The 19506-nt window shown below is 32.7% G+C and overlaps 1 protein-coding gene across 2 annotated transcripts in view; it reads left to right on the top strand.

The window, feature by feature from the left end:
• The window catches only part of LOC126888358 (guanine nucleotide-binding protein G(I)/G(S)/G(T) subunit beta-1), a 77947-nt gene that overhangs the window by 28479 nt on the left and 29962 nt on the right, over positions 1-19506 (top strand). For both annotated transcript variants that reach the window (XM_050656535.1, XM_050656536.1), the window contains one exon: positions 10478-10687. In XM_050656535.1, coding sequence (XP_050512492.1) covers positions 10478-10687 — 210 coding nt within the window. The remainder of the gene's footprint in view (positions 1-10477; positions 10688-19506) is intronic.

Below are 19506 nucleotides of genomic sequence, written 5' to 3'. Positions count from 1 at the left end.
ACAATAGTTATATATGCTCATTATCTCCTTATGAATATCTGGATCTAGTTGTCTAAGGATTTTACGATTGATGGAATCTTTGCCTGGAGCTGTATTTTTTCCTTTATATAGAGCCTCGTCATATTCATCTTCTGTGATGTCCTGAAGAGCATTCAGATTACGACTATTTTCATAAAAACTTCCAAACCAACTATCCACCTCCTCTAAGGTATCTCTATCAAAATTGTCATCCTCATCAAATTTCTAGGTTTCTTCAAAGTATCTAGCAAAAGCACTACATTTTTCTTCATCTGTACTATATGTCTGACCATCGTATATCAGTTCTGAAGTATCTTATTAATTAGTTATAAAACCAAAAAAGTTAACTCCGGGAAAAATAAGTATATAGTTTTATATAAAATTTAATTAACAACAATACATGTGTTTAAAGAATCTAAACAATTAAACTAGTGGAAGTAATTAAGTTAAAACATTAATTTTTTTCAACCAATTCAGTAATGTAGTTTGTTCCGTTAGTGTGGTTCTCATGTTCATTAAAATTTTTATACATAAATTACATTTGTTACTAATTATTTCAAATTTATAAGATTATTTGTATCTTACTTAACATATTCCCTGCCACGTTGGTTCCATAAGACAAACAGTAGTATTGCATTTACAGGACAAGTTGCTCCCATGGGACTATCAGTAGGTCGGCCCTATCTTTAGAAACCCTTGTCAATGCACTCCTTTGTCTCCTCCTCTCTCCTTCTTCTTTCAGTACCCTGTACGATTAATTATCGGAACATTAGCGATCATATTGGCAATAATACCTTTGTCTATGGCAGCTCTAAACAGATTAGCGGGGTCTCTTGATACGACTCTCTTAGATTTTTCTTCTTCCAGCGATTTTGCCTTGTATGATCAGGTGTAGAAGGTGATATTTCTCGGGATATCTCATTACATGGCTGAAATATTCTAACTTTAGAATTTTTTTTTGTTATTTCTGTGCTCTTTTTCATGCGAGGTAAAACCATTTTATTTCTTATTTGGTCAACCCAACTTATCTACAATATTCGTCGACAAATGTAAATCTCAAATGCCCCCAGCTTTTTCATTAGTGTCTCTGTAAGGGTCCAGCTCTCCATGTCATACAGCAATGTAGAGAATATGTACCAGCATATAAATTTGATTTTTAAGTTTAATTTAATATCTCTATTAATTTATTTGTTTATTTATTTATTTACGGGCCTTACCCATTATTACAAAATAATATAAGAGCTAAAATATACATTAAACCTCAAAATAAATTATAAAAATATGTAAATATGTTAAATACACTTAATTAAAACATATCACAGATAATAAATTGACAATTATTTGAACACTTACACTAAATCGCTTAACTACCTATAAATATACTTATAAATTTATAAATTAGTGTTCTACCCTAAGCCTTAAATCCTTAACAAAGCACATAAAGTGTCTTTGACTTAGACTGAAATCAATGTTCGGAGACAAGTTATTGGCTGTCCTTACAGACCTTGAACTAAAACTATTATACTTTACATTAGTTCTACAAAAAGATAGTTGAAACATGAGGTGAAATCTAGCATTCCTTGATGGCACTGCCAAATCAATAGAGTACAGTAGATCTGGACAATCAGCAATACCATTACAAATTTTGTAAAGGTTCTGTAAGTCCTTACATTGCCTGCGAATCTGAAGAGGAGGGAGAGAAAATCTTGTGTGAAGTGAATCATAGTTGTAATGGTAGTTATCAGGGGGATTCAATCCAGCCTTAAAGGCCAAATACCGCAAAAATCTTCTTTGCACTTCTTCTAATTTGTGTACATGGCATGTATAGAGGGAATTCCAGACTGAAGAAGCATATTCCAACAGGGGTCTGACCAATGAACAATACAATAGGCGGATTGCTGAGAGATTTGTGAAATCTCTTGTACATCTCTTGGCAAAGCCAACCATTTTAAGGGCTCTAGAAACAATCTCTGCGATATGAAATTTGAAGAATAGAGCATTGTCAAATAAGACTCCAAGATCCTTAGTAGCTGACATATTGATCAAGATTGTGTTAAAAATTGCATAGGAAAAAGCCAAGGGGAAACGCCTCTTAGAGAAATACATAATCAACCCTGTGATGGATGACCGAAGTTATCGTTAACGTAAAGTTATAACCATCGAATTGGCGTGATGTATCATACTTAACTATTTGCTATAATTTTTTGACAGTTCTTGAGTTATCTGGTCACTTTATAACACGACGTTAAACCTCAAGTTATGAGATAACTCTGTAGTTATGCAAGGTTAGGTTCATCTTTTGACTTGTTTTTAGACAGAAATCAAGTGAATTTAGAAGCTAGTAATTTAATAATTAAGAATAGAAGGGTAATACAATTTTAAAAATTATACAAAAATCAAATCCAGCGATATAAGTTGAAATTTTATTTTAAGTACCTACTGAGCTTTCTATCCAGAGTTGCCAGATGATATTTTATAAATCCCCAACTTGGAAACTGAAATTCCCTGAAATTGAAGCTCAAATACCCCAAAGTCCCCAAATTTAAATTGTTGCCGCATTTTAATAAATTATTAGTCAAATGAAGAGAACAGTAAAGCAAAATTCATACTACAATATCAACGAGGGCCATGGAAATAATTCATAGTTCCTATCGTCTTCGATTATATGGGAGTCTAATATACAGTTCTATGTACATTCGCAAATTTAATTTACCATGACCCCTTAAAATCATCCATAATTTTCCGCCCCCAAAAAATCCCACTACAATTTCTGCTTAGAAAAATTTCAATAGACGCTTTCAAATTAACCCAAAATTTTGGGAAAATACACCAATATGGCAACCCTGTTTCTCTACCATCTACCGTTTGAAAGCAACTTAGAAACACCAAGGAACCCAAACAGCTGTTTGCTGTTCGGTCATCGGCGGTAGCCGACGACGGGTATGTTCGGAACAATCTCTCGCGCTCACTCCAATTTGTACTATTTGTACCGGGTGTCCCAATAAGAATGGCTCTCGGCCATATCTCAGGAACGGTTTATAGTAGAGCTTTGAAATAAAAAATTTTATAACAAAAGTTGCCTCATGAAAAGCCTGGAAATTATTTTCATAATTGTGGGTCCACCGCTAGAGGGCGTAATTGAATATCAAAAATAAAAAAATCTAAATTTTACAAAATTTTCCTAATGAAGGGGCACTGTAAATCCGATTATTGTATTCTTCATCAAATTCTGCGCATATTTGATTTAACAAGTTTAACTCTACCTTTGCAAATAAGAGGTGTGGGTGAGTGGGAACCTTGTTATGAAAAAATGGCTGTAAGTCCGGTTCTGCTAAATCAAATTTTGAAAACTGGGTCTTGTTGAAGACAGATCTTTTTCTTCAATGTAAGCATGGTAATTTTGAACCATCCTAATAAGTAATAAGCCAGCTGGGAGGCGTTATTTAATTTTTTTCAGAAATCTAGTTTTCTTTGGAAAATATTAAATACAAGTATGCATTTTTAATCATACTTTATAAAATTAAATTAAATTAGCAATAGAATAGCGAAAACCGCATGTCGATACCTTTTGTCTATCTCAAGATATCTCGAGAAACGTGTAAATTTTATACATAACTGTTACTATCACCGGTAAACTAAGTTAATGAAAAGTAGTGTGCTGTGGAAAAAACAAAATAACATTTTCCAGATGTCAACGTATAAAAATATAATTAATTAAAACAACAATATAAAGAGAAACAATACTATTAAAATTAAATATAACACAGAACAAAAAGAACTACTTAGTGACGACCTAAATATTCAAATTGTTGCCCATCATATACTACTCTAGAATACATTATCCAGAGAATACTAAATGCCATTCAAAGCATATTGAGAGCAGAAATTGAGACTGCTGTTCAATCTACTCTTGAAAGAGTAAATGTTTGCAACGAAAATGATGGGCAAAAATTTGAACGTTTATGTCATCACTAAATAGTTGTTTTTATTTCTTTGTAATAGGGCTTTTCAACGCTTCTCATTTGTTTCGAGCCTCCGTCATATGCCGTATAATCCGTGTATAATATTAATATACGAGATATGAACGAGGCTCGAAACAAATGAGAAGCGTTGAAAAGACCTAATATACGTTGATAGCTGGAAAATGTTTCTTTGTTGTTTCCATAGCACACTACTTTTAATGAATTATTTCGTTTACCGGTGACAGTAACAGTTATGTTTTTAAATTTACACGTTTTGTAAGATATCTCGAGATAGAAAAAAGGTACTAACATGCGGTTTTCGCTATTCTGTTGCTAATTTTGTCTAATTTTGTAATATGGTATTAAAAATGCATGTTTGTATTTAATATTTTCCAAGGAACACTAGATTTCTGAAAAAAATTAAATAACGCCTTCTAGCTGGCATATTACTCAGTAAGTTGGTTCGAAATCATAACTTTTACATTGACGAAAAAGATCTGTCTTCAACAAGACCAAGTTAGCAAAATTTGATTGAGCAGAACCGGACTCACAGCCAGTTTTTCATAACAAGGTTCCCACTCACCCCCACCTCTTATTTCCAAAGGTAGACCTAAACTTGTCAAATCAAATATGCGTAGAATTTTATGAAGAATACGACGATCGGATTTCCAGTGCCCTTTCATTAGGAAAATTTTGTAAAATTTAGATTTTTTAATATTTGATATTCAATTACGTAGTCCTGTCGCCAGGGGGGGTACAACGGCCTCCTGTATTCAGATGGACTTACCCAAGTTTTTTCTATGTATTTTGACCCGTAGAATACGAATTTTTTGGGTAACAGTTGATCCGGATGTCGATAAGATTGTTATAAACAAAGAAGTTGAGGAATTACGTAACAGCGATTTCTCGCAAAACAAAACATATTTTTGTATTTTTTGGGCCATTCTAACCAAAAAGTGTTCCTACAAATTTTTTCGTAGGATGCATAGTTTTCGAGATAAACGCGGTGGAACTTTCAAAATATCGAAAAATTGCAATTTTTGTACCCGAATAACTTTTGATTAAAAAATAAAATAGCAATTCTGCTTACCGCATTTGAAAGTTCAAGTCAAAGTATATCGGTTTTAGTTATTTGCATTGCTAAAAATTTATTATTTTATTGTTAAACAAAAGTATAAACACCTAGTGCTGGAGTGATGTTTTCAATGATTTCTCATTTAAAATCGGACGAGTAGGTAGAGTAGGTACAAGTGCAAGCGAGGCTATTTCTACGTAGCATGCATGTAAACACATGTATTAGGCACGGGAAACACTATGTGTTTATAGCTTTTTTTAGCCATAAACACATAAATTTTTAGCAATGCATATATTGGAAACCGATAGAATTTGACTTGAACTTTCAAATTCGGTAAGCCGAATTGCTATTTTATTTTTTAATCAAAAGTTATTAGGGTTCAAAAATTGCAATTTTTCGATTTTTTGAAAGTCCAACCGCGTTTATCTCGAAAACTATGTATCCTACGAAAAAACTTGTAGGAACATTTTTTGGTTAGAATGGCCCAAAAAATACAAAAACAGGTTTTGTTTTGCGACAAATCACTGTTATGTAATTCCTCAACTTCTTTGTTTATAACAATCTTATCGACATCCGGATCAACTGTTACCCAAAAAATTCGTGTTCAACGGGCCAAAATACATAATAAAAACTTGGGTAAGTCCATCTGAATACAGGAGGCCGTTGTACCCCCCCTGGCGACAGGACTAACGCCCTCTAGAGGTGGTCCCACAATTATGAAAATAATTTCCAGGCTTTTCCTGAGGCAACTTTTGTTATAAAATTTTTTATTTCAAAGCTCTACTATAAACGGTTCCTGAGATATGGCCGAGAGCCATTCTTATTGGGACACCCGGTACATAAGGTTCTCTTTGTTACTTCAAAATTTGTTCCTCAAAACTTCTTTCTAATATAACGTTGATGATATAACTATCTCATAACTGCGAGCGATACATCACACCAAATTTTACCTATATAGTTATGGGCACGTTATTCCTGAGAGTTATCTTAACTTTAACTCAAACGTTAAACTTAACTTCGGTCATCCATCACACGACTGATTAAGGCATTTGTTTGGGTTTAAATCCATGCAATTTCTTTCACACCAGTCCACTAGTCTGAACAAATCTGACTGCAAGTTTATACAATCAGTGGTAGAAGAGACAGCCCTTGAAGCATTTCAGGTCATCAGGAAAACATAGAAATTCGGAATATTGAAAGCAACTATGGATGTCGTTTATAAAGATGTTAAATAACAAGGGTCCCAAATGAGACCCTTGAGGCACACCAGGAGGTACTTTTATCTCCTTAGATTTAATAAGAATTTTCTTTCGTTTATAGAATGTTATTCTGACTTTTTCACTGCATATTCTTATATCTTTGTTTATATCCCAGTTAGCGTTAACATCGGCACCCAAATAGGTAATATTATGAACTCTTTCTAACTTTATTCCATATGCTTTGGTGTTCATTGGTTGTAATTCCGTTTTGGTGACAACCGTAAGTTTTGTCTGAGAATTATTAAGTATTAGCCCATATTGAAAGCAATCAGAAATGTGTGTATCCGAGATTGTTGACATTAATTCCGTTGATTTTAATGTCTGCATCTTCATCTAAGGCTTCTTTGAAAGTAAAATCGGAGTAGATATTAAAACATAGAGGTAATAAAATACTCCACGTCTCGCTCCACGTCATATTTTCACTGCTTCTATAATGTTCTGACCAATTCGTATGTTTGCACATTGATAGATTTTAAATCATTCTCTCTATGTTGTCTTGATATAAGTGACGCTCTTCTTCTGACTCATACCATTGGTACTAAACATTTTTGTGTCTGTTGCAATTTCTTCTCGCCTGATTACATGCCCTATCCATATAAGGCGTGGTACATAAATGAATTTTAGGTTCCCCGAAACTTCTAGAGTACCTTTAAATATTTAAAAGAAAAAGTTAAAGGCTCTTTGAGATAATATTCAGTTAGAAATTCAATACTTTAGAAATCGTTCACCCTGTATAGAACAATATGATTAATACTATTGTGTAAAATAAGATACTTCCTCGTGATAACTGGAAACATCTGTTAATAGATAATTTTAAATTTTATTTTTGTGTGTGTGGTATTGTAAGTTTATCTTGTGGTTTGAAAAACTAATGTGCAATAAATAAATAATAATAAAACAGTTATAATGATATGATTATTATTATAATTTATTATAATGAATATTTTTAAAAACTATAATTGATAAGTATTTGGCAGGTTGTAATACTACGAGAGGTGAATCAAATATGAAACGACCTTTGCTAATAATAACTTTTTATTGAATATTGGTTTATAATTACATCAATTAAACAATACCTCATTTTTCTATATACATTTGTTTTCTGTATGCATTTTTTCCAGCGGCTAGGGAGTTTCTGCATTATATTTTCGTAAAGAGAATGGGGGAGGGTATCTAACCAATTGCTCACGAATTGCTCCACTTGATTATGATCATCAAAACACGCTCTGCCTAGTGCATCTTTTAATAATAATAATAATATATAATAAAGGACTTTATTTAAGGGAAAAAAAATTACACTCAGTTACAATAATAAAAAAAATGTTCCCTATCATGTCCTGGTTTGGCGCAAGTCTAGCTCAAGGCTACTCAACTGAACCAAACCAGAACCCTAATACATTTCTATTTTTTGTCACTTACAAGATATGTTACACAAAGGGTTTTTGTGTTAATTTATACTTATAAAAGAAAATTACGGATTGACAATTAATAATAACATTGAATAAATATTTTATTTGGTCTACAAATTAGCTAATAAATTAAGATTTAATAATTTAGTTGGTTTTTTAAGATTTAAGAACTGTTTACTTATTATGACAAATTTAACAGGTATTTTTTATATTTTACTTTAAAGGTATTTATATTTAACGGGAGGAAATGATTAGGAATAGAATTAATAGCTATTTGTATAACAAGGGAGGAAAGTGCTACTTTTCCTCCCGAGAATGAAGTTTACTGCCCGACGCGTAGCGGAGGGCAGTAATCATTCAAGGGAGGAAAAGGCACTTTACTCCCATGTTATACATATGGTTTTTCCACCTTCCTCAAATAACAAGTCATTTTTTCATTTTTACTTAATTTATTTATGTAACTAACCAACAAAACTTATTAGAACTAAAACTAACAAGTACGTACAATATAACTGTCAAATATAAGTCAAATTAATAATGTAAACATTGTTAAATCAAAATAACAATTTACTGTTTTTTACCATTCTGCAAAATACAGAGTGTTTTATAAATAAACGTTAAAATGTATAGAAACTTACGTAATAGAAAATAGATATTGTACAGGGCGTCAATAAGTTACATTTCATGAATGAAATACCATGACGTCACTTTTACTTTTCCTCCCTAGGGAGGAAAAATATTTTCCTCCCTAGGGAGGAAAAGTACAACTTTGCTCCCTACAATCAGGTCCGGAAAAGTATACTTTCGGTAGAGGTAGGTGGAAAAAATTTTAACAGCATTATATGAGAAAGATCTCTGAAATATAGCGGTGCTATGTTGAGGCATTGTTAGTTTAATCATGTTTCTGATGTTAAGGTTATGTATATCGTTACGAAATATAAGGCGTTACTTAAGCGTAGTTGGTGAAGAAGGATTATTTATTATATTTAATAAAAAGGTAGCAAAATGAAGAGTCCTTCGGTCATCCATTTTAAGCCAATTAACATCCTTATATAAATGTGATATATGATCAAATTTGCGCAAACCATAAACAAGCCTGATACACGCATTCTGGACTTTCTGTATACGGCTTTTACTGTCACTGTCTAAACAAAAACCATAAATAAAATCACAGTAATTAAAATTAGATAAGACGAGAACTTCACATAATTTTTTTCTTAATTTTTTGTTTAGGACATGTCTATTATTATATAATATTTTCAGAGAACAAAATTATTTTTGAATTAATTTTTTTACATGTTCTTTAAATCTAAGCTGTTCATCTAAAATAACGCCCAGGTTTTTGTTTTTCTCTACAAAGTTTAGTTTGGAATTATTAATTAAAATACTTAAATTTTTTTTAAGAAACTCTGTTTTACTCTGATTACCAAAAATCATAACACACGATTTGTCAGGATTTAGCTTTAAATTATGATCCAAAGAAAGCTGATAAATCGTCTGAAGATCCTGATTAAGGCACTCCTGAAATTCTTTATAGTGCTCTAATTCAAAAAATACATAAATCTGGGTATCGTCAGCAAACGCTTGCAGTTTGCAAAATTTTATAGATTTCAATATATCAGACGTGTAAATAAGAAATAGCAAAGGACCCAATATCGAACCCTGAGGAACGCTAGCAAGTATTTCTGCTTTATTAGAATTCGTCACTAACGAAATTGTTTTGATTAAAGAACTAATATATATCATTGACCCCACAATGACAAATTAAAGCAAAAAAAATTTAGCTACATTCAGACAAGACAGATACAAGCGCTAATCAAAGTTAAAGGGGACTCAACAAAATATTGAAAAAATAAAAATATGTGATATTTTTAAATGTTTTATCGGTGTTTATTATCAATTATAATACACTTAATAATAAACAGCAATAAACCATTTAAAAAGATCACATATTTGCATTTTTTTAATATTTTGCTGAGCCCCCTCTAACTTTGATTACCGCTAGTACCCGTCTTGGCATACTTTGAATGCAGTTATTTTTTTGCTTTAACTTGTCATTGTGTTTTCAATGATAATATCATTTATTATATATTATATTAGTTCTTTAATCAAAACAATTTCGCTAGTGACCTTTTCATCGGAAATTTCTCGTTTTAAAAACTCCCAAATATTTTCCATCTGATTAAGGTCAGAAGTTCAACAAAATATTAAAAAATATATAAATATGTAATATTTTCAAATATTTTATTGTTGTTTATTATTAAATATATTATAGTTAATGCATAACATTAACATTGCATAACAAAACTAAATTTAAAAATAATATTTTAAACAAAACTTACCTAGTGGAATAGTTGATTTTTGTAAAAATTCGTAGGTGGTCATAATAATATGGCCAGGGACTGTATATTGTCCACCGCCTTTGAAAAAAGCAGTTTTGAGAATAACGTCTTTTTTGTATGTCAAATCGTAAAGTGATGCATACCGCAATGTTTTTGAATCGCGGAGTAATTTACAAAGCAGAAGGTGAAGCTGTTGAAGTGAGTCGAAGGTAGGGATATTCAACATGCTGTATTTCCGCTAATTTTGCTCCAATCAATCTGATATTTTCAGAGAGTATTCTTGAAGTTATTTATTTTGTTTAAAATGATAAAAAAAACGAAAATTCCAATATTTTTAAACCATATTCTCCTCTTTAACTCAATTTACCCTTTAAATTAACTCTTTTTTTAACTCATAAAATTAAACTTTCAGGATGCTCGCAAAGCGGCTTGTGACACATCTTTGGTACAGGCTACCTCCAGCCTGGAGCCCATTGGTCGAGTGCAGATGCGGACTAGACGTACTCTCAGAGGCCATTTGGCCAAGATCTACGCTATGCACTGGGGCTCAGACTCAAGGAATCTTGTCTCAGCATCACAAGATGGAAAACTTATCGTATGGGACAGTCACACCACAAATAAGGTATGTAGAAACCAATGATTTAAAATTAGAACAGATAAACGTTGTTCTTAATTTTACTAAATCTGTTTATCACCGTGACATATGTTTCGCTAAACATTAGCTTCTTCTCAACGGTAATTTGAAACTAAAAAATATTTTTTAAACCTGGACACTCATTTTGTATGTTTTTTAAATGTCGTCAATGTATAGTGGTTTTAATGGGGAGAAAGTAAATATTAATAATAAGGAAGGTCCACTCATAACAATAAAACTGGTTGTTTTAATGTTTTTAACACGTTAAGCCCCGGCATGAACTTTTTTTTGTGAGATCTGTGGACCGGCAATTAATTTTAATCCGGCTGTGAGAGATACGGTAAAGTCACGCGGTCCGCCAAAATCACAGCACCGTGAGACAGATGCACATGATCGCGTCGTCATAGAAACAAAATTTCAACATTTTTAGCAAAAAATTATACTTTACCTGTTTACTATTTTTTTTATAGCAACAGATTTTTTGCATTCACGATAAGTTTCACGTTTATTCTACTAAATTGACATCACTGTTCATTATTGTTTTCAAATCGTGTTAGTATGACTTCTGAAAATAATGGAAAAGTTGTGGTGTTACATAAAGATGGTTGCAGTATACGTTATATTGCAAATCATTTGAATATTGTCAAAAGTACAGTCCATGATGCTTTTACGAAATAACATCAGACTGGAGAGTATACCAGAAGACCAGGAGTGTATTTTAGTTCAGAGTGTAATCAGACAAAAAAGATGCAGAGATCAGCATGATGAATGTTTTTTTAAAGATTACCGCATTACGGAACCGCTCTTTAACGTGAAATGTTCTAGTTCTAGTTCTGAAATGTTTTCGCTAGTCGTTTGTTAGAAGCTTGAGGAACTCGTATTTCTGGACGAACTGTAAGAAGAGTCATGCATTTACGTTCTCATAAGCCAGTAGTATGTCCTAACTAAATTAACAGCAGCTCGTCGAGCTAACAGGATGAGATTTACGAATGATCACAGATATTGGACTGTTCAACTAGTGTTAGAAAATTCTCGAGAATGAAAAATCGGAGAATATTCTCGAGAATATTCTCGATATGGAGAATTTTCTGAGAATGAACCCTATGACTCGCTTAGGGATATTGTTAAAGATGAAATAGGGTATTAAAAATCATGAAATTATATGAGACGAAACAACAGTGTTCTTTATATATAAAAAATACAAAAACAACAGAAGAGACAAAATATATTTGATAATAAAATGAAATTTTCTCCTTAACAGCAAATAATGGATGTGGTGATCTAATCTGAAAAAGATGAGGCCTCAGATTCAGAATATGTTTCTATCATTAGCTCATCCTGGTCATCTAGGTACATTCTACATTTCAATGTACTGTCAATACAGTCATGGATTGGTGTATTAGTATGATAGAATTGATTCAAAAAATGACATAACCCAGACATCCAAAGTGAAAGTTATCCTCCAACACCAAATTGTTCTATATGGTCCATATAATGTTCAGAAAAAAGTCACATTTTTGAGCTTCTGGTTTGGGGGGAGAGGGGGAGAAGTCCGTAAATTCGTAGTTTTTACGTTTTTCGTCAATATTTCTAAAACTATGAGGTTTAGCATGAACAACTTTCTATACAAAAATGTTCTACATTAAATTTGAAATAAAAAAGGCCCTATACATAATCCTTCTAAAATGAACGGTTCTAAAGTTACGGAGGTAGTATAGTATAATTGATCCAGAAAAAGGCCTAACCCAGACATCCAAAGTAAAAGTTTTCCTCCAACACCAAATTGTTCTATATGGTCCATATAATGTTCAGAAAAAAGTCACATTTTTGAGCTTCTGGTTTGGGGGGAGAGGGGGAGAAGTCCGTAAATTCGTAGTTTTTACGTTTTTCGTCAATATTTCTAAAACTATGAGGTTTAGCATGAACAACTTTCTATACAAAAATGTTCTACATTAAATTTGAAATAAAAAAGGCCCTATACATAATCCTTCTAAAATGAACGGTTCTAAAGTTACGGAGGTAGTATAGTATAATTGATCCAGAAAAAGGCCTAACCCAGACATCCAAAGTAAAAGTTTTCCTCCAACACTAAATTGTTCTATATGGTCCACATATTGTTGGGGGAGAAGTCAGTAAATTAGTAGTTTCTTTACGTTTTTTGTCAATATTTCTAAAACAATGTTTACTCGTAAACAATGTTCTATACAGAAACGTTCTACATGTAATTTAAAACAAAAATGGTCCTATCCATAATTGTTATAAAATCAACGGTTCCAGAGTTACGGGGGGTGAAATGTGGAGGTTTTCGATACTTTTTATATGTAATTGATGATGATTTTGGGTGGTGAGGTTGACGTTTCTTCAAGGGCTTATCACTAACATACCATCGGCCACTGAAATAGAAAATTTTTTTCAATCAGTAAAAATGTTATAAATTGCCCAAAAATATACAAAGTATCGAAAAACTCCACTTTTCACCCTCCGTAACTCTGAAATCGTTGATGTTATAACAATTATGTATAGGACCTTTTTTGTTTTAAATTTGATGTAGAACATTTTTGTATAGAACATTGTTTACGCTAAAGCATATTTTTAGAAATATTGACGAAAAACATAAAAAAACTACTAATTAACCGATTTCTCCCCCATCTCCCCCCCCCCCCAAACCGGACGCTCAAAATGGTGTACCTTTTTACTGAACAATATCTGGACCATATAGAACAATTTGGTGTTGGAGGAAAACTTTTACTTTTAATGTCTGGGTTAGGCCTTTTTTGGACCAATTATACTGCACTACCTCCGTAACTTTGGAACCGTTCATTTTAGAAGGATTATGCATAGGGCCTTTTTTATTTCAAATATAATTTAGAACATTTTTGTATAGAAGGTTGTCCATGATAAACCGCATAGTTTTAGAAATATTTTCGAAAAACTTAAAAAACTACGAATTTACGGATTTCTCCCCCCCCTCTCCCCCTCCCCCCCCCCCCCCCCCCCCCAAACCCGACGCTCAAAATGGTGTGACTTTTTCATATAGAACAATTTGGTGTTGGAGGATAACTTTCACTTTGGGTGTCTGGGTTTGGATCTAGTTATACCATCCTATATGTCTAGCAATTTTAAATTGTGAGCAATAAAAATTACCTTACTAGCCCGTTTAGCAGTAAGCCAGTTTCGTTTAGAGGAGTGGATAAAACCATAAGTACTGAAACTTCTTTCAGTCGCTGCACTGGATGAAGGCATGCTTTATATCAACTTCTATTTTAATTAATTTTGTTCCTAAACATGTACCCTTTCATTATATGATTGGGTCTAGTTTTTCAATTGAGTTTACAAAGTATGGTTTTCCAAAAAAATCACTTCCTAGACCAATAAAGTGCCAAATCTGCCATTATTTCAGCTGAGTGATCACCATGCTTTAAAGTTGCTAAATTATCTATAAACTCATTTCCCTCAACTTGTTCTTCTCTGCTTAAATGAATACCATTCTAAATATTTGCACATTAATATAGCACCAAAACAATAAACACTGACACTGTAAACATCCTAGCTAGTATTTCATGGGATTGCGCATCCCCGGCGTGATTCCTTGCTGGATTTCACCCAGAACGTGAAGTAGGTGATATGGTAAGGGCGGGTATTTCTTTCAAGGGACTCACCGAATTAAATTTTCATTGAACATGGAACTCTAACAGCAGACAGATATATACAACAGTGTTTGGAGTCTTGTCCCCTACGTCCCGTTCGTTGGGGATAATTTCTTATTTATGGAAGATAAGGCGCATCCAAATACACTGCGCGAATCGCCATGGACTACTTAAATACTGCCGGAATTAACGTTTTGGATTGGCCTGCTTGTAGTCCTGGCATGAATCGATTTATGAGACCTTTTCTTGAGAGATTAAAAAGAGGCAACCATTGCCAGAAACCATTAAAGAGCTGAAAATAGCATTGAATGAAGAATGGGAACATTTACCACAGATTCAGCATTCAGCAACTTATTGCAAATATGTCTAGGCGTATTGAAATCCTCCACAGATGTAGGGGTGGCAATGCCCGATACTAAACCTAAAGAACAGCCAACTGAGGGCCATTAAAATTCTTTTCATTTTTTTTGTGTAATTTTTCGAACAAAGCTAATTTTCTTGCATTAGTTATTATTACTTTCTTTTATTTGTTTTTGCTATTATTAGATACTTTTTTAGTGTTTTAAATAAACGATTTCTATTATAAATGTTTAGTGCCTCCCCATTTAAACAAGTTAACATCTACAGACTTAAAAAAAACAAACAAATTGCAAGTGTCCTGAGTTTTTTCTTGAGAAAGCAATCGTTTGGTAACTCATTTGTTGACGTGATAAATACATTTAATGGAATTACTGATTGTTTATTTTGTGCTCACGTAGTTAGAAAGTTTTATTTAACATAAAAGGATTCAAGTAAAGTTGGAAAAAACCACTTTATTTTTATAAATATAATCATTCTTTAAACAAAGTAATTTCTTGGAATATTGTTTCTGTAGATGTTTATTGTCAGAAAATAAATAAATTTAACCATTATCTTTAGTTAGTAAGCCACTATTATATCGGCCTTGATTCATGAATAGGGAACTTGCATAAATTTTTAAATTCGAAAAAAATGTTATAAATCACAACAGAACATAATTTAAAACATGTATCAAAGATAAAAAAGTTTTGTAGGTCTTTCGTTTGGCACCCAAAGGCGATTAAAAATTCAAATTAAAACAGGTGGCCTAAAACGCGTCGTGACGTCACTCCGTTGTACATTTACATTTTTCCAACAAAGTAAACAGAATTTTAAATTAGACGTTATAAACGTCAGTAGAAAATACATTTATTTGACGTTACAAGTGTTTTGATCGTTTGAACTATTCAGAGAAAACTGTACTTTTACAAAATGGTTTTATTTTCCGTAGTAAACCTTCTTTCTTTTCCTTCAATAACTATATCAAACTCCAATGTTAACAAACTGGTATATATTATTACAATGACATACGATAAATGTTAATAGAATATAAATATTTTTCCTTTATTCCGCGACGAGGTATACCAAAATAGGTGGAGGCCAATAAACTAAAGAAAAAGAAGAAGAATATACCTAATTATAACCATAAACGAAACCATATAGTTAAACTGAGTGACGTCACGGGCCGTTTGACCTATTTTAAGATACCGAAGACTTTAAATTTGTACTTCTAAGTTATTATGAGTTTTTGAAGCGTGAAATTTTGGAAATCTCATTTTTATACAAAACTGAACATTATTATGTAATAAAAAAAATGTGGAAGTTCCCTATTAAGAAGAGTATTTTTTTATAAATGGCATAAACATTAGTCATTCAGCTAGTTGCAATAGATTATCCAATCAGACAAATGCATGTATAGACAACTCTGTCTGTTTTTTCAATGTGCCTCTAGTAAGTTGTCGTTCCATCGTTTTCGTGGTCTTCCCACTGATCGTCTTCCTATTGGGAACCCGTCTCTCGCTGTCCTGACTACCCTATTTGTTGCCATTCGGCTTATGTGGTCATTTCATTCTATTCTTCTGTTTCTTACCCAGTTATTAATGTTATCCACCTTGCATATCCGTCGTATATCTGTACTTCTAGCTCTGTCCCATAGAGTCTTACCATCGATTTTTCGAAGGGTTTTCATCTCCGCTGTTTTTAGTATTCTCTTTGTCTCTCTATGTCAGGTCATGTTTCTGCCGCGTATGTCATTATTGGTCTGATGACTGTTTTAATCATATACTGTCATAGACTTAGATAATCATATCCCTAATACAAAATTAATGGATAATTTAATAGAAGAAAATACTATAAGGAACAGACTAGGTATATTTGCTTCTCGTCGAGGGGTCCATCAAGACATTTTTAGTAGACAACAAACAATACATACTTGAACACGGATAAGGTGTTATAACATTTAGGATAAACAAAAGATGCAAATCTAAATTTTCACACGATCAGGAAAAATTCCTTGCTCGCATACAAATCCTGTAGAACTGTGAATGTGTTTGGCCAGAAATTTCGGCTTACAAAGCCATCTTCAGAGTTATGGTCAAAGGTGTAAGTACCACTATAAACAGAGGGATCCCATTTTTTGAACTGAAAAAATTCCTTATGCAGTTTTAAAAACTTCGACTTAAAATAAAAATACGAAGTTTAACCATGATTTCATCCCTTTTGAGATATTTGATATTAGAAAGCCGTATGAGATAACAAAAAAAAGGAAATTTATAGTTGAACCGGGTTTGGTTTCCTAAAAATCGATTTTTCCTTATTTTCCGAAACTCTTTCAAGGTAAAATTATTCTTTTTCACGTCCTGCTGCCACGCCACCTGCTTACCTACTAGCCAGAGTTACCATTTTGGATTTTACACAGTTATTTTTAATAAAACTAGACTTCGATAATAAATATATCAAACTTGATAAACAAATGAAACTTGTATTGTAATAATATGACTACAAAAACTTTTATTTTAAAAAAGCCTAAACACGTCTTGACCTGACCACCCGACTGTCGGATCTCAATCAAAACGCAAAATTTTTGAAGTTACACTTCTTTAGACGCGATTGGGAATTGTTAGCCCTACGCGCAGATACGTTATCCGCTCCGAGCTTCGCTGGTATCGCCACCTACCTACAGGATTACTAGTATAACTTTTACCGGAAATTTTCTGGAAAGAAAAAAGTGTTTCCTGTACTCTGTGAGTTTCGCTGGTATGGCTGCTATCGCCATCTAACGGTTGAATTTGTAAAGAAGTAATTGGATTGTAATCGATAATTAATAGCAGTAAGTACAGAATTTATTATTCATAGATTTTGCTTATCGTTTTGACGTTTATGTTGACAACTAATATTAGAAAAAAATTATTCTACAAAAAAGTAATAATTTATAGGTCTGGATCCCGCGTATGAAAAAAAAGTTGATTAATAGCAAGCTGAAAATTTGTTATTAGCTTAAGGGTTTCTAGTCGGACAAACATTGATATATGGGAACACTGGAACAGGGGAAGTTTTAACTGTGGAACAGGTTAAAAATTTGGAACGGTCGGACCACGAAAACGGCACATGTATTTTGTCCGACAGAACAGACTTAAACTCTCCGAACAGAGATTAAGCTCTCATGCAAAAATCAGACTGCTATTGATCACCAAATTGGCGTTTTAATGAGTGGAACATGTAGAATATGTCAAATGACAGAAATTATGACAGGTAATAAATAGCAGTCTGATTTTTGCATGAGAGTTTAATCTCTGTTCGGAGAGTTTATGTCATCTGTTCTGTCGGACAAAATACATGTGCCATTTTTGTGTTCTGACCGTTCCAAATTTTTAACCTGTTCCACAATTAAAACTGCCCCTGTTACAGTGTTTCCATATATCAAAGTTTATCCGACTAGACACCCTTAAGCTATTAACAAATTTTCAGCTTGCTATTAATCAACTTTTTTTTCATACGCAGGATCCAGACCTATTAATATAATTATAGTATAATACTTCTTAAATATTAACTTATGAATGACAGTTAACGGCATCCTACGTTTGCTGTGATTGGTCCTTATCTTCACGCATTCAAATTTTGTTTCAGGATTGGATTGTAAAATTAAAACCGTCAAAATTCGAGAGTGTGCTAACTGATCCTTTAGCTCCTTTTCTACCGTTTTAAAACTAAAATTGTGTTTACTTACTTTTTTCTAATTGCATCAATCCGTTTTTGTCGTTAAATCAACTTATGCTTAGCGACAGGAAAGTTGTAGAATACACAGTTACTATTGTAACCAGTATTTCGACACTCTTTAATACAACAACTTTGTGAGACATTTAAAAGCTATAATATGCAACTCTAAATGCAGAACGTCAAAAAGCAAATTTCTAGTAAAGGTTTACCAACTTTTCACTACTGGCGCTCGCGAATTTTTCATTATCCCCTCTACCTACGAGCTCACAGCGTATACATTCGCTCTGATTGGGCATTCCAATGACATGTCAAAAATTATTCAATATGGCGGCTGTGGTTTAAGAATGTGTTGTTGTCATTTTTATTTATGGTTATGGTTGTTGTGTTTTAAAAGTTGTCAGAACAGAGACAAAAGTGAGTTTATACTTGTACTTAGCTTTGGGCCTTTTTAAATAGGTTTTACCTATATATATTTTTGGACTTATTAATATAGAAAAAAAATAGTGTGTGCACTTTGTACGCACATAAGAAATTATACTTCTATGATTATGATTTAAATGAAACAAATATATTTTAAACATTTTAATTGTATTTTTATTTAAATATTAAACTAATTTTAATACTTAAAATAATACCAAAAATTCAAATTAAAGTTAAAATGGCTTTTAACTTGAGGAATTGTAGACAATCTAAAAAAATGTCAGATTTTCTACACAAATGTTAATTTTAATAGAAGTATAACTTTCACACACACACATTCTTTTTTTAGTAATATTTGGTAGTTTAAGGTCGCTGATTGCAAATTTAACATTATTCTTTTGATAAACAAAATGGCGAATCCAATATGGCCGAAAGAAATGGTATTCCAACAGCACAACTGTCAGGTCGGGACATGTGTAGCGTTGTTGGTCCGACCTCAGACTTCAATGCTGATGAATAAATTGTTAATAATCTATTTACACACAGATTAGTGTTAACTATGCTATAGTCTATAACAGTGGTTCCCAACCTTTTATGTCTGGCGACCCACCCTCTGATGGTTTTTCATATTCGCTACCCATCCCTCACCCATGATGATACGCTATTCTGTACTCTGTACGCCACTTA

The sequence above is a fragment of the Diabrotica virgifera genome, chromosome 7 (genome assembly GCF_917563875.1).
Source record: "Diabrotica virgifera virgifera chromosome 7, PGI_DIABVI_V3a".
Taxonomy (NCBI): domain Eukaryota; kingdom Metazoa; phylum Arthropoda; class Insecta; order Coleoptera; family Chrysomelidae; genus Diabrotica; species Diabrotica virgifera.
The sequence above is the reverse complement of the archived record's forward strand: the minus strand, read 5'-3'. Positions and strand labels throughout refer to the sequence as shown.